The sequence below is a fragment of the Thermobia domestica genome, chromosome 8 (assembly GCF_964235325.1).
Source record: "Thermobia domestica chromosome 8, izTheDome1.hap1.1, whole genome shotgun sequence".
Taxonomy (NCBI): Eukaryota; Metazoa; Arthropoda; class Insecta; order Zygentoma; family Lepismatidae; genus Thermobia; species Thermobia domestica.
Window position 1 is genome coordinate 30,811,991 of NC_137461.1, and position 20,439 is coordinate 30,832,429.

The following is a 20,439-nucleotide window of genomic DNA, read 5'->3' on the forward strand; positions in this document are numbered from 1 at the left end:
ATTTGAGTAGTACAAAATGGTATAAAATGATCCTCTGGTTGCTACAAAATTAAATTGCTCACTCATATTTATGCCTTCGTTTATTAGACTAGTTAAAATGATCCTTTTTTGCTTTTTCCTTTTGTTTGTTGAAGTTGACACCAAATATAAAACTCCAAAATGGTACAATATTCCATTGTTTATTTGAGTAGTAAAATTCTGAACCAGTTAAAAATGACATTTCTCATTGGTACAAAATTGAATAGGTCACTTAAATTTATTCTTTCGTATATTCAGCTAGTTCATTTTTTTCTCGTTGGTATAAAAGTAGAACATCGAAATTATGAACTTCTTAAAATGATCCTTCTTCGGGTTTTTCTAATTGATACAAAAATAGAACATTTCAGTAGTTCAAAAGTTACATAATGGTCAATTTTCGTTTGTTTAAATAGTACATAATGAGCAAGTTAAAGTAGTTTTTCTTCTCTTTTCTAGTTGATACAAAAGAAAATAATCCACCTAATCTTCACTTCTTTTTTTTCTGGTTGGCATTCCTTCGTTTATTGGAGTAGTACAAAATGGTATAAAAGTCTGAGTTAGTTAAAATGAACCTTCTTCGGTTTTTTTTTGTTTATTTGAGTAGTACAAAATGGCAATTCTCGTTGGTACAAAATTGAATAGGTCATTCAAATTTATCTTTTCATTTGTTTAAATAGTTAAAATGGTATATCTTTGCTTTTCTTCTGATTGGTACAAAAATAAAATAGACCACTGAAATTTGTTCCCTCTATTATTCGAATAGCACAAAAAAGGTATAAAATGACCCTTCCTTGATTTTCTTGTGATTGGTACAAAAAATAAAATTTCGTTTATTTGAGTAGCACAAACATGTACAGAAATATTGAACTAGTTAAAACGGATCTTCTTCATTTTTTCTGGTTCATACAAAGATAAATACTCCATCCAAATTTGAGTAAAATGGTCCATGTTCGCTTTCTCAAATTTAGCCCTTGGTTTTGCTTAAATAATACATAGCTAGTTAATACGGCATATCTTTGCTTTCTTTCTTGTTAATCCATTTGAATAGCCCAAAAAGGTACAGAAATTCTGGAGATAGTTAAAATTGTGCTCCTTTGATTTCTTTCTCATTAATACAAAAGTAAATAAGCCACTCAAATTTATTCCTTATTCACTTTTTTCTGCTTTGTACAAAGTTGAATAGATCACACAAATTTACTAAATGAGGAAACGTTATCTCAATATGTGGTTTCATTTACGAGATTGACCTTTGACCTCGATGACCATTATTTTTGGAAACTTGTAGTAGTTGATGACCAATTACTAGATTTGGAAACAGCACCTCAATATTTGGCTCCGTTTTTAAGTTATTAGGTTTTAAGTATTTTGACCTTTGACCTCGATGATCACTATTTTGGAACTTGCACTAGTTGATGACCAATTACTAGATTTGGAAACAGCACCTCAATATGTGAATCCATTTTCGAGTTATTAGGTTTTAAGTACTTTGACCTTTGACCTCGATGATCATTATTTTGGAACTTGTAATATTTGATGACCAATTACTAAATGTGGTAACACCATCTCGGTATGTGGATCCAGTTTCGAGTTATTAGGTTTTAAGTATTTTGACCTTTGACCTCGATGGTCATTATTTTGGAACTTGTAGTATTTGATGACCTATTACTAGATTTGGAAACAGCACCTCAATATGTGGCTCCGTTTACAAACTATTAGGTTTTAAGTATGTTGACCTTTGACCTCGATGATCATTATTTTGGAACTTGTAGTACCTGATGACCTATTGCTAAATGCGGAAACACCACTTCGATATTTGGCTCGGTTTTCGAGGTATTAGGTTTTAAGTACTTTGACCTTTGACCTCGATGGTCACTATTTTTGGAACTTGTAGTAGTTGATGACCTCTTGCTAAATGTGGAAACACCACTTCGATATTTGGCTCCGTTTTCGAGTTATTAGGTTTTAAGTATTTTGACCTTTGACCTCGATGACCACTAATTTTGGGACACGTAGTACCTGATGACCTATTGCTAAATGTGGAAGCACCACCTCAATACGTTGCTTCGTTTTCGAGTTATTGGGTTTTTAGTATTTTTACCTTTGACCTCGATGACCACTAATTTTGGGACATGTAGTACCTGATGACCTATTGCTAAATGTATGATATTCGTACTCAGCATGGTCGAAAACCCCCATATGTCGAGTTTCATCCAAATCGGTTCAAAGAGCGTATCGAATCGCTATGTTACATAGGTATTCATTGTCTTAAAAGAGGGGTTGAAAAAGTAATCATAAAAGGGAATGAATACACCCCTAAAATGGATGGATGTTGTGTTTATTATCTGCTCTGCTATGTGTTCATAGTCTCAGTGTAATTTCTGCTATGTTAAAATAAGGGTTGAAAAATATGCTCATAAAAGGGAATGAATACACCCTTGTTATGTTAGGTACTCTTATGTGTTATCTGTTCTGCTGTGTGTTACGTAGTCTTATGCTCTGCTATGTGTTCATAGTCTCAGTGTAATTTCTGCTATGTTAAAATAAGGGTTGGAAAATAAGCCATGCTCTTTTATTAGCTGTGCTATGTATTATCTGTTCTGCTGTGTGTTCATAGTCTCAGTGTAATTTCTGCTATGTTAAAATAGGGGTTGAAAAATATGCTCATAAAAGGGGACGAGTTCACCCTTGCTATGTTATGTGTTATCTGCTCTTCTATGTGTTCGTAATTTCTGCTATGTTAAAATAGGGGTTGGAGAACGAGATCACCCTTTAAAATGGACTATGTTTAATCTTCGGTGGAACGAATACACCCTCATTATTGTCTTAGTTTTATGTAATTTCTACTATGTTCAAATGGAGGTCGTAAAAGAGAACGAGTACACCCCTAAAATGGAGGATGTTGTGTTTATTATCTGCTCTATGTAATTTCTGCTATGTTAAAATAGGGGTTGGAGAACGAGATCACCCTTTAAAATGGACTATGTTTAATCTTCGGTGGAACGAATACACCCTCATTATTGTCTTAGTTTTATGTAATTTCTACTATGTTCAAATGGAGGTCGTAAAAGAGAACGAGTACACCCCTAAAATGGAGGATGTTGTGTTTATTATCTGCTCTATGTAATTTCTGCTATGTTAAAATAAGGGTTGGAAAAGTGTTCATAAAAGGGAACGAGTACACCCTTAAAAATGTGCTCATAAAAGAGAACGAGTACACCCCCTCTATGTTTCATATTCTTATCTGTTATCTGTTCTGCTGTGTGTTACGTAGTGTTATGTGTTATCTCTTCTTCTATGTGTTCGTAATCGTATGTAATTTCTGTTATCTTAAAATAGGGGTTGGAAAAGTGCTCATAAAAGGGAACGAGTACACCCTTAAAAATGTGCTCATAAAAGAGAACGAGTACACCCCCTAAAAAGTGGTCATAAAAGGGAATAAATTCACCCCTAAAATGGAGGTCGTAAAAGACCGTGGGTTCACGGTGTAAGGTGGTCATTTTCTCAGTGGCTTGTGAGTTGGCTAAAACTGGCTCAGGTCTGGCCCAGATCGATCCATTTTCTACTACTTATTACTATTATTATTATTATTATTATTATTATTAATAATAATAATAAAATACTTAGTAAATATATAAAATTCATTATGGTTTGGTATATTGTCTATTGAATTCTTATCGCCTTTGTTTCATGTACCATGTTATATCTATTTATGTGTATTTTTATATATATTTTCTTTGTAATTTGTTCATTTTTATTATTTTCATTATATTTTACTTCTTAATAATACATCATGGCCGATTCAATAGCTACTTAATTGAGGTTATGTTGTAACTTTACTTTACAATTTAGCTTGTATCAAGCTCATGTGCTAATCTTTTATTTTGTATTTGGTCGAGATGATTTGATGTATTTTTAATTTACTTATTTTGTTTTATTTGTATTTCCTTTGTAATCTTTCATTGTATATTATTGTATATACATTATGACCATCTTGGCTTCGGCTGTGGTCTTTATTATCTAACTAACTAACTCTATGGCCTATGGAACCCGCAGGTTCAGTGCCGCGTTCACAAAAGCTCTCCACTGACTTCTATCCTTAGCTAATTGCATCCAGTTTCTACTTTGTATTCCTATCTCTGCGAGATCCATCTTAATATTATCCTCCCATCTGCGCCTAGGTCTTCCTAATGGTCGTTTTCCTATGGGTCTTCCAGTCAAGGCTTTGAAAGCGTTTCTACTTTCTTCCATTCTAGCTACATGACCTGCCCACCTAAGCCTCCTAGACTTGACGACCCTAACAATGTTGGGTAAACCGTATAAACTATGTAGTTCCTCGTTATGAAGTTTCCGCCATTCCCCATTCTCGTTCCTCTTGGGTCCGAATATTCTTCTCACGATCTTTATCTCAGGTCTTTATTATCAATAAATTCAAATTATTATTATTATTATTATTATTTTTATTATTATTATTATTATTATTATTATTATTATTATTATTATTATTATTATTATTATTATTATTATTATTTACTAACATTCCATCCGCTTCATAAAGAAATATACAGTATATCACAAAATATCTTACCGTAGCATGTTCGTGTAAATTTTCGGACTTTTTTTCTCCCTTTTCATGACATTGCGAGAAATGTGTTTAACAGATCCACTTGAAACAACCCGCATGACCGACAGCCTATTGACGCATTAACAGAGCTGATTGCGTTTTCTCGTGTCGTTTCCATCCCCCTGATGACGTCAGTAGATCCCTAACTCTCGGCAGTCAATTAAGAGCAGGAGGATATGTCTACGAGAGAAATATACGCGTTACGGTTTACAGGTGTTGGACACGGTTGCATAAGCAGTAAGCGCTTGTATCAGTAGTTCATTCAACTGTCCAGATGAGAGGGAACTAAAGTGTTAGAGACTGTATATGCATATGCTGGCTTCCAAGCTGGCATTTTTGCATTTGTCATATTAACACATCAGCGCCAAACAAAACAAAGTCATTGTACTGACAAACAGTACTTATTTACGGCGTACACAACAGCAATTTACGACTGTTTGATATATAACCCATAAAACTACTCTGTATCGCGAACGTTTAAGGTGTTCTACGCAGCAGAAAGAAGAATAAAAGTATCACCGGATCAGTCAAGTGACAGTTTTATCATCGATAAACAATTGTCATTGTGATACGAACACAAAATCAAATTAGAAATAATTTAGCACTAACTGCTTACGACAAGCATGATTCTGAATCCATGGCTCAAGTATTGGATGCTAATATAATAATAATAATAATAATAATAATAATAATAATAATAATAATAATAATAATAATAATAATAATAATAATAATAATAAGCTTTTTAACATGAATTAATAAAAAGGTAAACTCTGAGAGTGTAGTCAATTCCTAGAACACTGAGACGTCAAAAATTAAAAGATAAAATAATTACTAAGTTATATTATAAATTCTGAAATAAAGTCACATTTTAAGATATACTGACTTGTTTAAATTCTAGAGATTAAAATATGTTTCCTGTTATTTGATTGCAATAAAATATTAACCCTTGTACCATATATTGGAAGTTTAACCCTCGTACGACAAACGAGGGTACTTTGTGCCCACCACAGTGTTTTTTGTAATTACTCTTCTGGTCGTTTCTTTAAAATTGTACTATATATATATATATATATATATATATATATATATATATATATATATATATATATATATATATATATATATATATATATATATATATTATTGCTCATCATGTTTAGCTAAAGAGTATAACTCACGGTGACACAAACTGGGCGTTAATGTGTTTCATAAATTTGCAATTTTAACAAAAGAAACACTAACCAAAGCTTAAACCCCACTTTATTTTAAATTATAATTTGTAACGGTTTCGGATATCTAACATATCCTTCTTCAGACACTATCGATAATAAATCTATTTTTTAAAGTTAGTGGGCACAAAACACCGCCCCCCTCCCCTTTGGTAGAAGATGTGACTGATATTTAGAAGTGACACTCTTAGATGGCACTATACTAAATAGTTGTATGCCGCTTCTTCTGAATTTGCTGGTTAGTCTTATTTCGTGTACTGTTTACTTCAGTCACTGTAGATCTTTTTGTGAGAGTTTCACGTTAGTATGCCTCATAAATTTGCTATTTTGAGTTGGTGGGCTCAAAGTACCCCCCCCCCTTCCCGGTTAGTAGGAGATGTGACTGACATTTAGAAGTGTTACTCCTAGATGGCAGCATAATAAATAGCTCTTAGTCTCATTCTCTTTATTGTTCACTTCAGTCATTGTACATTTTTGTGTTTTAAATCAGTGTGACCACCCAGCAAAAGTAATTCGTACTAATCTATGCTGAAAAAATGTACTAGATCTGGGGAAAAAGTACTAAAATTTTATCTGCTTCCGTTTCACCCTATTTATGACATTTTACGATATTAATATCTTATTAGAAGGTTTCCGGCAGCTTCCCCTCCCCCGTGGATAGGGAGGAGATCCCACATTCTTGAAAGAATCCCCAACTTTAAATTTTTTTACAGTCAAAATTCCATACAAATCGTGCAAATCATTTACACCCTCCCAATTTTGACTTTACACTCCCAAACTAAAAATCCTGCTTAACTGTATTAGGACTCACTGTTAAACCATTAAAGTAACACAAGTATGACAAATATAGGGGATGTGGGAGAAAACAAGAAATATCATAAAATGAGTTTATTGAGAAAAATCGAGTTTTAGGTCCTTAGCCTGCTCTTTAAGAGATCACCAAATACATAATATTGTTTACTCTGGTCATTTATTAGTTGAAGGAGACGATCGGACGGCACCTATGTCCAAGTCCACTCTTGTAAATTTCACTGTTTAAAAAAACCGGCAGAAAATTTACCAGGAAGAGTGAAATTTTCGTACATTGCCAAATTTTCATGATATACCTTATTCTCTCCCAAACGTATTTATGAGAAAAGAAGAAAAGGATAAAAGTACTAGATTTGTTGGTGAATGTACTAGAACACTAAAATATTATAAAAGGTACTTGATCTAGTACGAAAGTACTAGCGGTGGTCACACTGTTTTAAATGTGTTTCTTTTGTAAGATATTTAATCTTAACAGTTGGGTACAAAATGACACCCCCCCCCCCTGCCTCTTGGTATTCCGCGTTACAAAAATACCTAGGTAGTGCGAGGGTTAAAATCCACATTTTTAAAAAATATAGTCTAAGTTACATCAGTTGTGAAGTAAGTATCTTTTCTACAAATTCAGAGTCAATCAATTTTCTCCTGTCAGCCAATGGACCCAGTTTAAAATGTTTTCCAGTATTTAGACGTATTAGAGCAATAGAGTAATAACTTAGAACCAAGTATTCTAATAAAAACACCTTTGGATCATTTCAATCTGTTCACGAGAGTATTTGTTAGACTGTTCGAAACCACCGATCCGTATATTCTAGTTTTGATCTTACCAACAGTATATAAGAGTACAAACATCTATAATAACTGACAAAAAGCACGCCATTGATTAAACAGGTACCCAAATGTTTTCCTTGCTTCATTGCATACATTCTGTATATGATCGCTAAAGCGTAATGACGTGTCATATACTACTACTACTACTACTACAAGTGTTAAAATTACTACTAGCACTACTACTACTACTACTACTACTACTACTACTAATAATAATAATAATAATAATAATAATAATAATAATAATAATAATAATAATAATAATAATAATAATAATAATAAGCTTTATCTTTGCGCTACTTCTACTACTAACTACTACTTCTACTATTACTACTACTACTACTACTACTACTACTACTACTACAAGTGTTAAAATTACTACTGCTACTACTACTAATAATTATAATAAGCTTTATCTTTGCGCTACTTCTACTACTACTACTACTTCTACTACTACTACTACTACTACTACTACTACTACAAGTGTTAAAATTACTACTGCTACTACTAATAATAATTATAATAAGCTTTATCTTTGCACTACTTCTACTACTACTACTACTACTACTTGTTCTACTACTACTACTACTAATAATAATAAATAATAATAATAAGAAGAAGAAGAAGAAGAAATAATAACAAACGTTCAGTGTATACATCACGCTAATCCTAATAAAAAAAAAGTCACATTAGGAAATATAGCTACCTGCGCAATCAAGTGTTAAACTGCGCAGGCAATCTGTAGATTTAAAATTACTACTACTACTACTACTACTACTACTACTACTACTACTACTACTACTACTACTACTACTAATAATAATAATAATAATAATAATAATAATAATAATAATAAGGATCTTATCTATGTGCTAGGATCAGCAGTCAGCTAAATATAGCACTTAAAGATATTAATACAATTCAATGGATAAATATATTTTAAAAATACGTATAGTTTCGCTGCTGGCAAAATCTATATTCTATCAATTATAAACTAACTTTCATATTCACAGAATACAAAGAACACAATTAAACCTATACTATATTTATATATATATATATATTTTTCACAAACGTATTGATAAGAAGGTCATGTATTGATTGCATAGTGAAGTGCACTTCCTGTTGTTAATAATCAATTTTTTATTAATTTACCCATCAACCTTAATAAACTCAACTTGTTTTAGAGTGTTTATTTTCTCTGCACTAAATTAAATAAAAGAATTTTTTGTTTTGTTTTTCATCTGCTGTCTATTGAGAGTCTAATACTGCTTTCAGCATTAGGGTTGTATGGTTTTCATACATCTTAACGTGCAAACCAAACTATGTATTTATTTGTTTAGTTGTTTTGTTGATTGATTGATTATCAGTTTAGCGTCCCTTTCAGCAGCGAGGTTATATGAGACAACTTAACGTGAGATCCAAACCACATGAGCTCCCGCTGGGAATCGAATAAATGTCTCCCACGGCAAAGACGCATACGCAAACCACTTAGCCACAAAGGAACTCATTAGTTTGTTTGGAACTTAACATTCCTTTAAATGTCTTTGGAAACGACAGAAGATACGGACACATAGTTTAATTTCGGAAATGAATAAATAATTTCTTTACTAGAATTTAATGGTGTCCCTTTCAAGTACCAAGACTACATATAGAACATCCGGGTACAAAACCTCGGTTAAAAATTTAGGGGGACCCGGCCCTCGTGGATACGTGCCTGGATTATAATCCATTCATTTTGAATCTGGCTATTATTTTTGGCTTCTAGCATCTAAAGCAAGCCTTTCCGAGCCCCTTATTACTTAAGTCTATTATTATTATTACTATTATTCTGACTTCACATTTTGTGGTGGGCAAACACCGTGTGCGTGGCTTTTTTAAAGGTTCTCCCGTTTCCTCCCACTTTCTTCATTCCACCATTTCATTCATTTCTCATCATCACCGTCTCCTTTAGCCTAGCCAGCATAACGTGGGACGTAAAACTTAAAGATTTCGTTTTTTTTTACTTTCATTTCATTTTGACCTCACAAAATTCATTGAATAAATTGTTATTGAGATTTTAGTCAGGTGAGATTTCGTCCCTCGAGATATTAGCCAAGCGAAATTTTGGGTAGCGAAGGTTTGGCCACGCGAGATTCTGGCATGCGAGGTTTTGGAAGCTGAGGTTTTGTCCCCACGACGAGATTTTGGCCTCACGAGTTTATGGGCAGCGAGGATTTTGCCACCTGTGCTTTTGCCTCTGCGAGATTTTGTCCGCACACTATGACACATAGGTCTACATTTTAACACTGGGAACGAAATACTTCTCTATGAGTGTGTGTGTGTGTTAACCAAATATTATTGTAATAAAATTTTAACGTTACATTTAGTTTGGGTCTAGTTGGTTTCATTCCAGCTCTTTCTGAAATCTAAAGGGGCTTCTTGAAAGATTATCTGGTAACCAGCGGCGCAAATCTGTCTTTAACATTGGGGGAGAGAGGCAAGTAAGACCGTTTCCTTTATTATTATTATTATTATTAAGCGATGCTCAAAATAATTGTAAAGTTGAAAAACAATCCTGCGGAAGATCAGGGAGTAGAGTTGTCTTCAACATTGAGAGGCGGGCAGATTTGAGGGGAACATCCATTTTATCTCACTTTCCTTTGTGGCAATCGGACACAAATCATCACATTTCCCCCCCCCAAAAAAAAACACATTTCAAATGGGATTATTGGGGGGACAGTCCCCCTAGTTCCAATATTGGAAGGGACATGTCCTCCTCATCCCCTCCGGGATTTTGCCCCAGTGCTGCTAACATTATCATCACCAATTTGCCCAATTTTTGTCACAGAAGTAATACGAAACCGTACTAACATATTCACAGAGAAACACACCCACAGTATGCTTCCATTATGATTTGTATCTTATTCCCCACACAGTGGCGGCAAAATCAGAGAAAACAAAGTGCTATGGAAATATGATTTCATAATTTGAGACCCAGTTTCTCGCAACAACAGAGTCTGTGGGACGGTTATCGACACCCCTAAATCCACACTGAATGCGAAAATTGTAACAATTCACCCTTAAAAACCTTATTATTTTACATTTTGATTGCTGATCTTACACTTAGAAATACCAAACCAAACGTTATTGGAATTGCCGCTCTAACAACTTTGAAGTGACAAAACGAACAGACAGAATATGTAAGTAATCTTGTTTTTCCTGTTGTTTCACTTCCTTTATCGCATCGTTATGTTAAAACTGTCAGCGTGATCTGAGAACCTCTTTCGCTCCATTTGAGATCAAACTACTGAAAAAATAAGTGTTGAGCAGTTCGTGTCAACAACCTCTAAAGATTCTCAAGAGATATCTCCCTTTGGAGAGAAATCCTTTGACACTGAAAAACATTTTTCTCTTCTACAAAGACCTCTTTCTTCTGTTACAAGGATATCTTTATAACAAATGTATTGCTTCTATTATTATTATTATTATTATTATTATTATTATTATTATTATTATTATTATTATTATTATTATTTTAAATAACCTACTATATAAAAATAAAACTGGTCTTGTATGGGATCGAATAACGGGAAAACGGCTCATCCGTTTGAAAATAATTTTTAAATATAGTTATCCCCAATATCAAACTGAGTTTCTTCATCATGTAACTTCAATCAAAATGCATGTCGTACGGGAAGTACGGTAGAGTTAAAATTTATGCTAAAAATTGACTATCTCACGAGCCCATCAAGTTAGAGGAGGATGAAACACAGTATATACACTCATCATTAAAAGTAAACGGATGCATATCACAACGTTTTCCAAAATTCTTAAAGGGAGAGGCAGAAGGAAAAATTTCTATATTTTTTCATCATACTGAGGCTTCCCATCCGTTCAAATGAATTTTAAAGCGTAGAATCTACCTCAAGATGAGTTTTTCACGTTGTTACTTTGACTAAAGGATGTATCCTAAGGAAAAGGGTAAAGGGATTCAAAATTTATGCCATTAATAGAGTATTTTATGTGTTTTTACCATTACACTTTTAGGAATTAGGATTAGAAATTATATTTCTGAGTTTTCGGTATCTATATGATCATGTTAGCCTGTTACGTATGAGGGATTGACGTCCTTCGGCGATCACACTGTCCGAGGAAATGGAAGGAAGAAAGGATTGGGGAAGGAAGGAAGCGGCTTAGGACCTGTATCTTAGGTACAATCCCGGCATTTGCCTGATGTGAATACGGAAAACCAAGAAAAACCTCACTGAAGATGGCTGGCCTGTAAAAGCTTTTTAAGCTTTTTCGGCGAAGTGTCATTACCCCTTTATTTAAATGCGTATCCTAATGGAGGAGGGACTCAAATATGTTTGATACTTATTCTCCCCGTTAGTGTCGTAATTAGGCAGGAGAAGCTGCGGCAATGCCTTGGGCTCAGTCCATAAGGGTCACGAAAATTCCAGTCGCACTTACAGTACAATATCTGCTTTGAGAACAATTAAAGTTAATTATTCCTTAGACAGTGAAGAATTGAGTGCTGTAACCTGAATCAATTGTTATGGATACTTTACTTCTCTCTATTTCTACGCCAGTAGAGGCGAAATCGGCTTTGGAGACCCACAGAGTTTAAAAGAAGAACTATTATTGTCATTCAATTAAGTATTCTATCAGGCTTTGTAGACTATTGCCTAACTAAACACAACAACACACTGAGAAAGACAATGTGATAAAAATATGTATTTAAAAAACACAAACACATAACAGTTTCAACACACTAACTGTGTCTTCATCAGATTTCCACTTCTTCTAGCTACTTGGGAGTTGGTCACCTCTTATATATCTTTCGGAGATCAATTTTTAATTAGGCTCTACCCCTACATTAAAAAGTAACACTTGTGTTTTTCCGCTTTCACTTGCTCAGCTGCACACTTGTCCAATTAAAAATCTTGTGTTTAGTTTGACAATTACTAAATTAAGTAGGGGCAAACATTAATGTAGTTCCTTTCAGAAATATCTTCATTTTTTTTCATTAGGGTAAACTCATTGTTTGAGGACCCTCGGAATACCCTCCTGCATAGGTGCTAACTCAGTTACTGAGGGCCCTAGATTATGCATTGGTGGACCGGGACCCGACAGAGATTTTTTACGGCACCGCTTTTCGTGTGATGAGCAGACATTTTACCTAGTACAGTGTAAGTACTGTGTAAATGCAATACATTGTAAATGGCAAGTGAGTTGCATTCCATGCTGTGAAATGAAATGTGAGATACCACTTACAGCTGAACAGAGGAATAAGGGAAGACATCAAACATATTTTCTCGGGATGCTGGGACGAATTAATTACATATTTTGGGAATTAACGTTCCTTTCCAGTATCGAGACACTCTGAAACAAATTACAGTTTCAGCTCCCAAGATACACTCCCTAGAATATTTTCTAATCCTAGACTTCCAAATTACGTTACGCATAAACGTAGGAAGTCTTCTAGAATGCTACATTAAGGAAGAAATCGTTTATTTTAAAGCCTTACATATTGTGCAGAAATTTCAGCGTCCAACAATCATAGCTTTGCTATTATGCGCTCCCAAAATTTGTGGTCTATAGGAAGAGGATAATAGTAATTTGCAAATGTTATAATGTTTTACTTTCTAAATTTCTGAAATTTTTGAAATTATTATTACTAATTTATTCACGAAAAAATAAAAATGCAGTAAAGATCTCAGTGTAAACCTTTAGAGAGGAATCCCAAACACATGTATTCACGCCAGTAATCGAACCTGGATCTCAGGCTGCCAAAGTGCGAAGACAAACTAATTAGCCAGTAGCACAATTCATAATCAATCAACAAAAATATTTTTTTGTTTTGTTTTGTTTTAAATATATAATTGAACTATTTTTACTTACCTCCTTCTTCACATTTCGGATGAGTTTCTCCTTGAAGTTCTGATCTGCAAGTAAAAAAATGAAAGCATGAAAATTAGATTTGTTTAAATTATGGTTTACAATTAGACTTTGTCAAAAAAGTACAAAATGTATAGCAGTCTGTATACGAATCATGATTCGGAGTTATACAGAATACTTATTTTGAAAAATGTATTTCAAGCACAATAGGTCGCGTGTGGTATATAAACACACTCTCTAAAACTTCTTGAGATATATGTAGTACCTCACAAAAAGTTGTTACATAAAAGCGTCATGTCTTAGTGTATTATCTATCTATATAGATAGATAGACAGATACACACATATACAGGGTGTTTCAAAACAACACCGACAACGTTTAGGAGGTGATTCCTGACACCAAGATAAGACAAAAAGTATAGACCAACCTGGGTGCACAAATGCTTCGTTTCGGAGTTATAGGCTGCCGAAAAGATGAAAAAATGAACTTTAAAGGTCCATACCTCCAAAACTATGGGACCTACCGTAGTCGGGTCAAGACTTCACTTAGGAACTAATATAGGTGCTATCCAAAAATACGTGTTTCAGAATTCTGCGGTACTTCCGTAACAATTTTTATGGAGGGAGTTTGGCTACGGGCATATAATCTGAAGTACTCACGAATTACTTCTATAAATATTGTTGCGGAAATACCACTCGTGTCGTCTTGAATTACAAAATGTAGTTCTCGTCTTATTTTCGAGACGAGATGAGAATTTTTGTTTCGCGGGCAACACTAGCTAAAAGGGACGCTACACCACATTCAAACCGGCAAGTTTTGGAATATTGAGCCGTACCATGCCCATGCCATTCCAAGTAAGGGCCACGGCCGCGACCACTCACTCATACCATGCCATGAAGTGCGTACACCGTTTCCCTTGGTTCTGGTCAACTTCGTGTCGCCTCGTATGCTCCGAAGAAAGCCGAAGAAACGCAGCTGGTGAGCCACGACCGGGCTGGTTTCTCTTCAAGGCGACTTGTCTGCCACGGCATGGGAACGGCATAGTTCAAAAATGTCAAAGTTGAAAAACCAAATTAATACAGAAAATTCTACAAATTATTAGCGTGAAAGGGGAAATGTCCGAAAACGATGTATATACCAATCGATAGATCTTACTGAGCCGAACAAAATGATATGACTAAGCGTAAGTCCTGATGCGTAGTTTTCGAGAAAAACGTTTCTTGTGTAACCCTAAAAAATTATATTGTACGATGACCAAACCACCTATTTAGAAGAGCATTCCATAGTGGCTCAGTGGTAGAGCGTTCACTTCTAGTGCATGTGGTTCTTGGATCGATCCCAGCTCGTGCCAAGTGACCTTAGCGCACAAACATCGTGTGCCCCAAGCGGCACACCGACGTCGAAAAGACGTGGTTTTTTTGGTGTAGAACACCGTAAAATACACCGAACATGACGTGATTTACACGTCTTTTCCCACGTGGAAATGTCCGGGAATATGACGTGATTTTTATGACGTCTTTTACACGTGATAGAATATGACGTGATTTCTATGACGTCTTTTACACGTCATAGAAATGACGTGTAAATCACGTCTTTTTCACACCCTTCATGTGAGTTGGAAGGGGGGGGAGGCGTTCTCGAAATGAGGCGGCGAGAAGCAAAGGTGTGTAAGTGACATTTGCAATAAAGTATGGATGTCTCAAAAATGGATTCTGCACAGCTAAATATACAAACTGGATGGTGAAGCTCGTCGCAGTCCAATAGAAAGTCTACCCATGAATGCTCTACGCCGAACTTCATTATACAGTTTGTATATTTTGCTGTGCAGAATCTATTTTAGATACATACATACTCTATTGAAAATGTCACTTACACTCCTTTGCTTCTCGCTGCCTCAAATGTCATGGAAGTCTGACAGGATTGTTCAGTTCCAAATGTCAAAACCATTAGAAATTGATGTGTATCCGCAGTTTTGACATTAGGAATTTCAATCCCATGTACTACCTCGATTATTCGCCACACTTTTGAGGCAATTTATCAGCCCCTATTCAACCGTTTTGCACCAAAGTTAGAGGTTAGGCTACTAGAGCTACCTAGTTTTGGCCCCGTAAATTTTGAAATAGATCGGTTGAATAGTGGTTGAAACAAATAACCCTGAAACTGTGTCGGATAATCGAGGTTCTACTATACATAGATTGAGATTCCTAATGTCAACACTGGATACACATCAATTTATGATTATTTGGACATATGGAACTGAATAATAATAATAATAATAATAATATCTACTCTAAAACACACAGCTTACAACACATTTTTGAAAAAAATGATAAAAAAGAAAATATCATACTTTTTCTTTCTTCTTAACTGCGTTTTTTTTTTTTTTTTTTTTTTTTTTTGACAGTTCTGAACTAATCTCTGGCCGCAACACTTTTCTTGGGTTAAATAAAAAGTCTACGAATAACAACTGGACAACGTTTATTATAAGTAAAACAATAATGAAAATAAATTTAGCTTCGTGGCTGCTGCTTGATTTTTCACCATTGTGTTGTAATTTGCATAATAATTTACAAGCTCCTATACCAGATAAGCAAGACCACTGGGTTATTGTAATAAATAACAGATCAGGATAGACCCTAAGAACCCTAGATCTTGCCACAGCGAAATGCATCACCACCCTCTTTCGGAAGCACACATTGGGGAACGTCAAAGTATTGTGGTCTATTTGATTGGTCTGTACCAAGATTTTGGAAATTTCGCTTCTCCGAAGGTTCGTATTATCTATGGATTGGGGATTTCGATATCCAATTGACCACCTCTAGTGTTGTTGATTTCTATTTTTTTAGTATTTGGATACTAGCCTATTTAATAGTACATATTCGCCTCTTAATGTGTGGTATATTTACCTACACATTAAGAAACGAATATACAATAGCTATCGAGGAATAATTATATATCTAATGCAACAGGAAAGAAACGGCAGCGCTTGCTCCACGAAAGGATAAATTTAAAGCCATACATTAAAAAGAAAACCGAGACGCATTGGATCGACTTGAAAAACATTAAAAAAAACCCTCGAATGTAAGACTCACCCTTGGCGGAAAAAAAAGCCCTACATAACTTAAGAATGAGAAAAGACGAATAAACATGGTAAAAACAAAGAATGAAATGGAAAAATAAAGGAACATTGTACTTACAGTCCTAAGAAAATGAAATGAAATGAAATCTTTGAGTTTTACGTCCCACGCTTATACCGGTTAGGCTAAAGGAAACGGTAATAATGAGAAATGAATGAAATGGTGGAATGAAGAAAGTGGGAGGAAACGGAAGAACCCCGAGAAAACCCACGCACACGGTGTTTGTCCACTACAAAGTTCACTTGGCGGGGGCTGGGATCGAACCCCAAGCAAAAGAGGTGAACGCTCTACCACTGAGCCACCGCGGCCCTTAGTACTAAGAACAATCCACTCATTTCGTCACTGGAATTTATTCATGTGCATTTACTAGTACCTTCTTCTTAATGAAATTACGGTACAACACGTGCTTCCTTAAATTTTATAGCTATCCATTATTACGCTAGTATGCGCACACATACACACAAACACAACCACCCACATCCAACACACACTCACACACACAAGAACAATGGGTTTTATTGACAGTGCAAAATTTAGGACTAAACTTTTATAACTTTAATTTAAGACACCTTTATTTTGGAGGTGGAAAATCGAAAAAGAAAGTACATCTTAAAATTAATTAATCTCTGAGGGATGAAAGCGAAAACATATAACCATTAATTTGAATTCTACATTTATTAGTTATATGTACAATGTGCACGTTTTGTTGTATAAAATAATATTCATACTGTTTGTAATGCAACAAGAAACACTGATTGTCTATATTATTTGTAATACAAACAAGAAATATGTAGACAATGCATATCTGTTGGTTATAATCTAAAACTTACAGAGATCTTTTAATAATATAAAATAAAAAGAATTAAATTTTCCTATAGATTTCGTATGAAGGAAAACACCTTTCATAGTTATTGTAAGTACAGAAATACTGCATCATATCAAAAAAGCTTCACGTGCTTAAGTAGGTTAAAAATGGAGACTGCGGTAAGTATCCCACTTCTTCGTCTATTATATCAGTAGCAGTTTCTTTCATCTTTTAGTTTTCGAAAGAGATGCCTTTACCTTGATTTCCAACAAAGCGAGAAGGAACAGGTCAACATGTTTCAAGCATGCCGAATCCTTTTCATCCGCAAACAACAAGGCAGATGGAAGTGAATATCTTTCTACTAACGTTTTGAAGATTTGTGGCAATTGTTCATTTGAAGATCTTTATTTTTACTCACGAATGATAAGTGTCTTTAAGGCTAGTTTGCACAACGTGAACTTTGCTCTTTTTTCCGCGGGAGTTAAATTTCATCGCCAGCTCTTTGGAAACCAAGCATCAGAGAAAGGTCCCTTTTCCTCCCAACGATGACAAATAGGAACACTGAAACAGAAAAAAAAAATCATGAACAATCATAGTGCAATTTTTCTGGTGCGGAGAAAATTTAAAAAAAAATAATTACAATACGTCATGTGCAACTACAATCAATACGCAATAAAACGATTAGTTACTGCACTCGCTTGCATGAAGTCACTTATTTTCAAAAATCCACTTTTAGCGGCCTTCCATACAGCGAAATTAAACTACCATTAATTTTAGTTATTCTGTAATAGCTTAACTTTTGATTTTATTGCAGCTGTTAACTCTGATTGTTCAGGAGGATCAAACAAGTTGGAGGATATAAAACTTTATATATACAGATACATGACAAATAATTCTGAAACACTCATAGAAGCCTATATTACGTATGTTCTCATAATATAAAATGCCACTCTAAGACCAACTTTAGGATGTGAGCTAAAAGTGACGATCAAGTATATTGATACGATATTACAACTGATGCAAAAAAAAAAAAAAAACCTTTGAGTTTTACGTCCTACAGTTATGTCGGCTAGGCTAAAGGAGACGGTGATGATGAAGACTGAATGAAACGGTGGAATGAAGAAAGTGGGAGAACCTCGAGTAAACCCACGCACACTGTGTTTGTCCACCACAAAGTTCACTTTGCGGGGACTGGGATCATAACTGATGCAGACTGATGTAGTAAGAATAGTTTTTATGGTATGAAACAAAGAACTTTCTAATAATAAAATAGTATATCTACTCATTTATCAAACACAACTTAGACAACGATAGAAATTACATGTATTATCTTTCACTACTGCTATGTAACCCCCAAAATGAAGTCAAAATTCCGCATTTACATATCGTGACAGAACTGCGCTATCGGATGCAGCAATCTGACAAGCTGTACACAGGTGGAACTAACCAGAAAAGGTATCCTTCTACTGTGATAAGAAATTTTATCCTGATTGGATACGATTTGGTAAGTTAAATTTATGATGCAAGACGAAACATATATTAGCATTTCAAAATATGACAAAAAATAAACTGAAAATTACAAACAAAATGGTGTATAACTTATGTATTCCGAAAAATAAAAAATTGTGAGCAAACGCCCCCTCACTTGTTACTGGAGTATTTTTAAAAAATAAGACTTCTAGAACCAGAATTCTGTCACAAGCAGTAGGGTGAAAATCGTCACATTATTTGTTCTGAGCAGGGTTAGAAGTTGCGGCAGTTATTATTATTATTATTATTATTATTATTATTATTATTATTATTATTAATAACTATAATAATAATAAAAATAAAACTTCTCTTTGGTGAAAATTATATTTTACCCCTATGTTGAGAAAAATATTTTCGGGAGAACTACTTTTACCCATTCAAAAAAAAAAAGCGCGAACACTATAGCATGTGATACATTCCATATTAAAGCTTTGCTTATATATAAATAAGTCAAATAAAATAATTGCTGAAAAAATAAAAACTAATAAACAAGGAAATCTTTAAAAATCTAAAATAATAAATAAATAGTGTATATCTGAAGAAGACAAGGGTAGTTGCTGAAACAGTTACATTTAAATAAAATTGGCGCAGCTGTGGCTCGGTGATAGAGCGTTCACCTCTGGTGCCTGGGGCCCCTGGTTCGATCCCAGCTCACTACAAGCGGCTTTTCTTGGAGTTCTCCAGTTTTTTCCCACATTCTTCATTCCACCATTTAATTCATTCTCATCATCACCGACTCCCTTAGCCTCAGTGCCTGATCGTGGAACGTTAAATTGAATATTTCGTTTACATAAAAGTATTGCCTTGTTCAACAATTATTTTATTTTAGTTAAGTACTAATAAAATATTACTACTTTCTTTCTTTTCTTCTTACTCGGCATTTTCTTACATGGGTATTATAAAATAACATGTCAAAAACTCACCTGTCGCAACTTTGGTATGTATGTCATCCTCCACAGTGATATTTCTAGAGCAGCTCGACGAGCAGAAAGGGGTCAGAGTTACGGCTTTCAAGTTCAGTTAAGAAAGATTCCGTGCTAGGTGGTCTGCTATTGATCAATTCATCATTTGCAGGAGCATTGGCCACACGCTCTGGAAAGTGGGAGTACATGCAAGGCTTATTTTGGCAAATAACATGTATTTACAGCTAGGCTTATTACAACGACTAGATACATTTAACATGAAATGAAGCAGTTTAATTCATGTAAACAGTAAAGTGAGTTTTTACTGCATTTTGTATTAAAAAAAAAAAAAACTAAGAGCTTATAGAGGAAAATGAGTTGGCAGGAAAATATCAGCCATAAATTTCACATGCTTTCTGTTCTGGATATTTTCAGCGTAAAGGACGGTGTGAAGAAGAGTCTGAAATAGTCTCAACCTCGGTGCAGGAATGGTCACTTCTTAAATGGAAAGATACGTAAAATAAATACTGACAAACTTGTGGACAGATAGATTTTATGGATTATTGTCTGCACGTTAACAAGAATCAGGGATCGGAAAATCTTTGAGTTTTACGTCCCACGCATATGCCGATTAGGCTAAAGGAGACGGTGATGATGAGTAATGGATGAAATGGTG

The 20,439-nt window shown here is 34.6% G+C and overlaps 1 protein-coding gene across 3 annotated transcripts in view; it reads right to left on the bottom strand.

Annotated features, from left to right (window-relative positions):
- The window catches only part of LOC145692823 (small G protein signaling modulator 1-like), a 564,802-nt gene that overhangs the window by 488,222 nt on the left and 56,141 nt on the right, over positions 1-20,439 (bottom strand). For all 3 annotated transcript variants that reach the window (XM_081768318.1, XM_081768320.1, XM_081768317.1), the window contains exon 2: positions 13,393-13,436. In XM_081768318.1, coding sequence (XP_081624444.1) covers positions 13,393-13,436 — 44 coding nt within the window. The remainder of the gene's footprint in view (positions 1-13,392; positions 13,437-20,439) is intronic.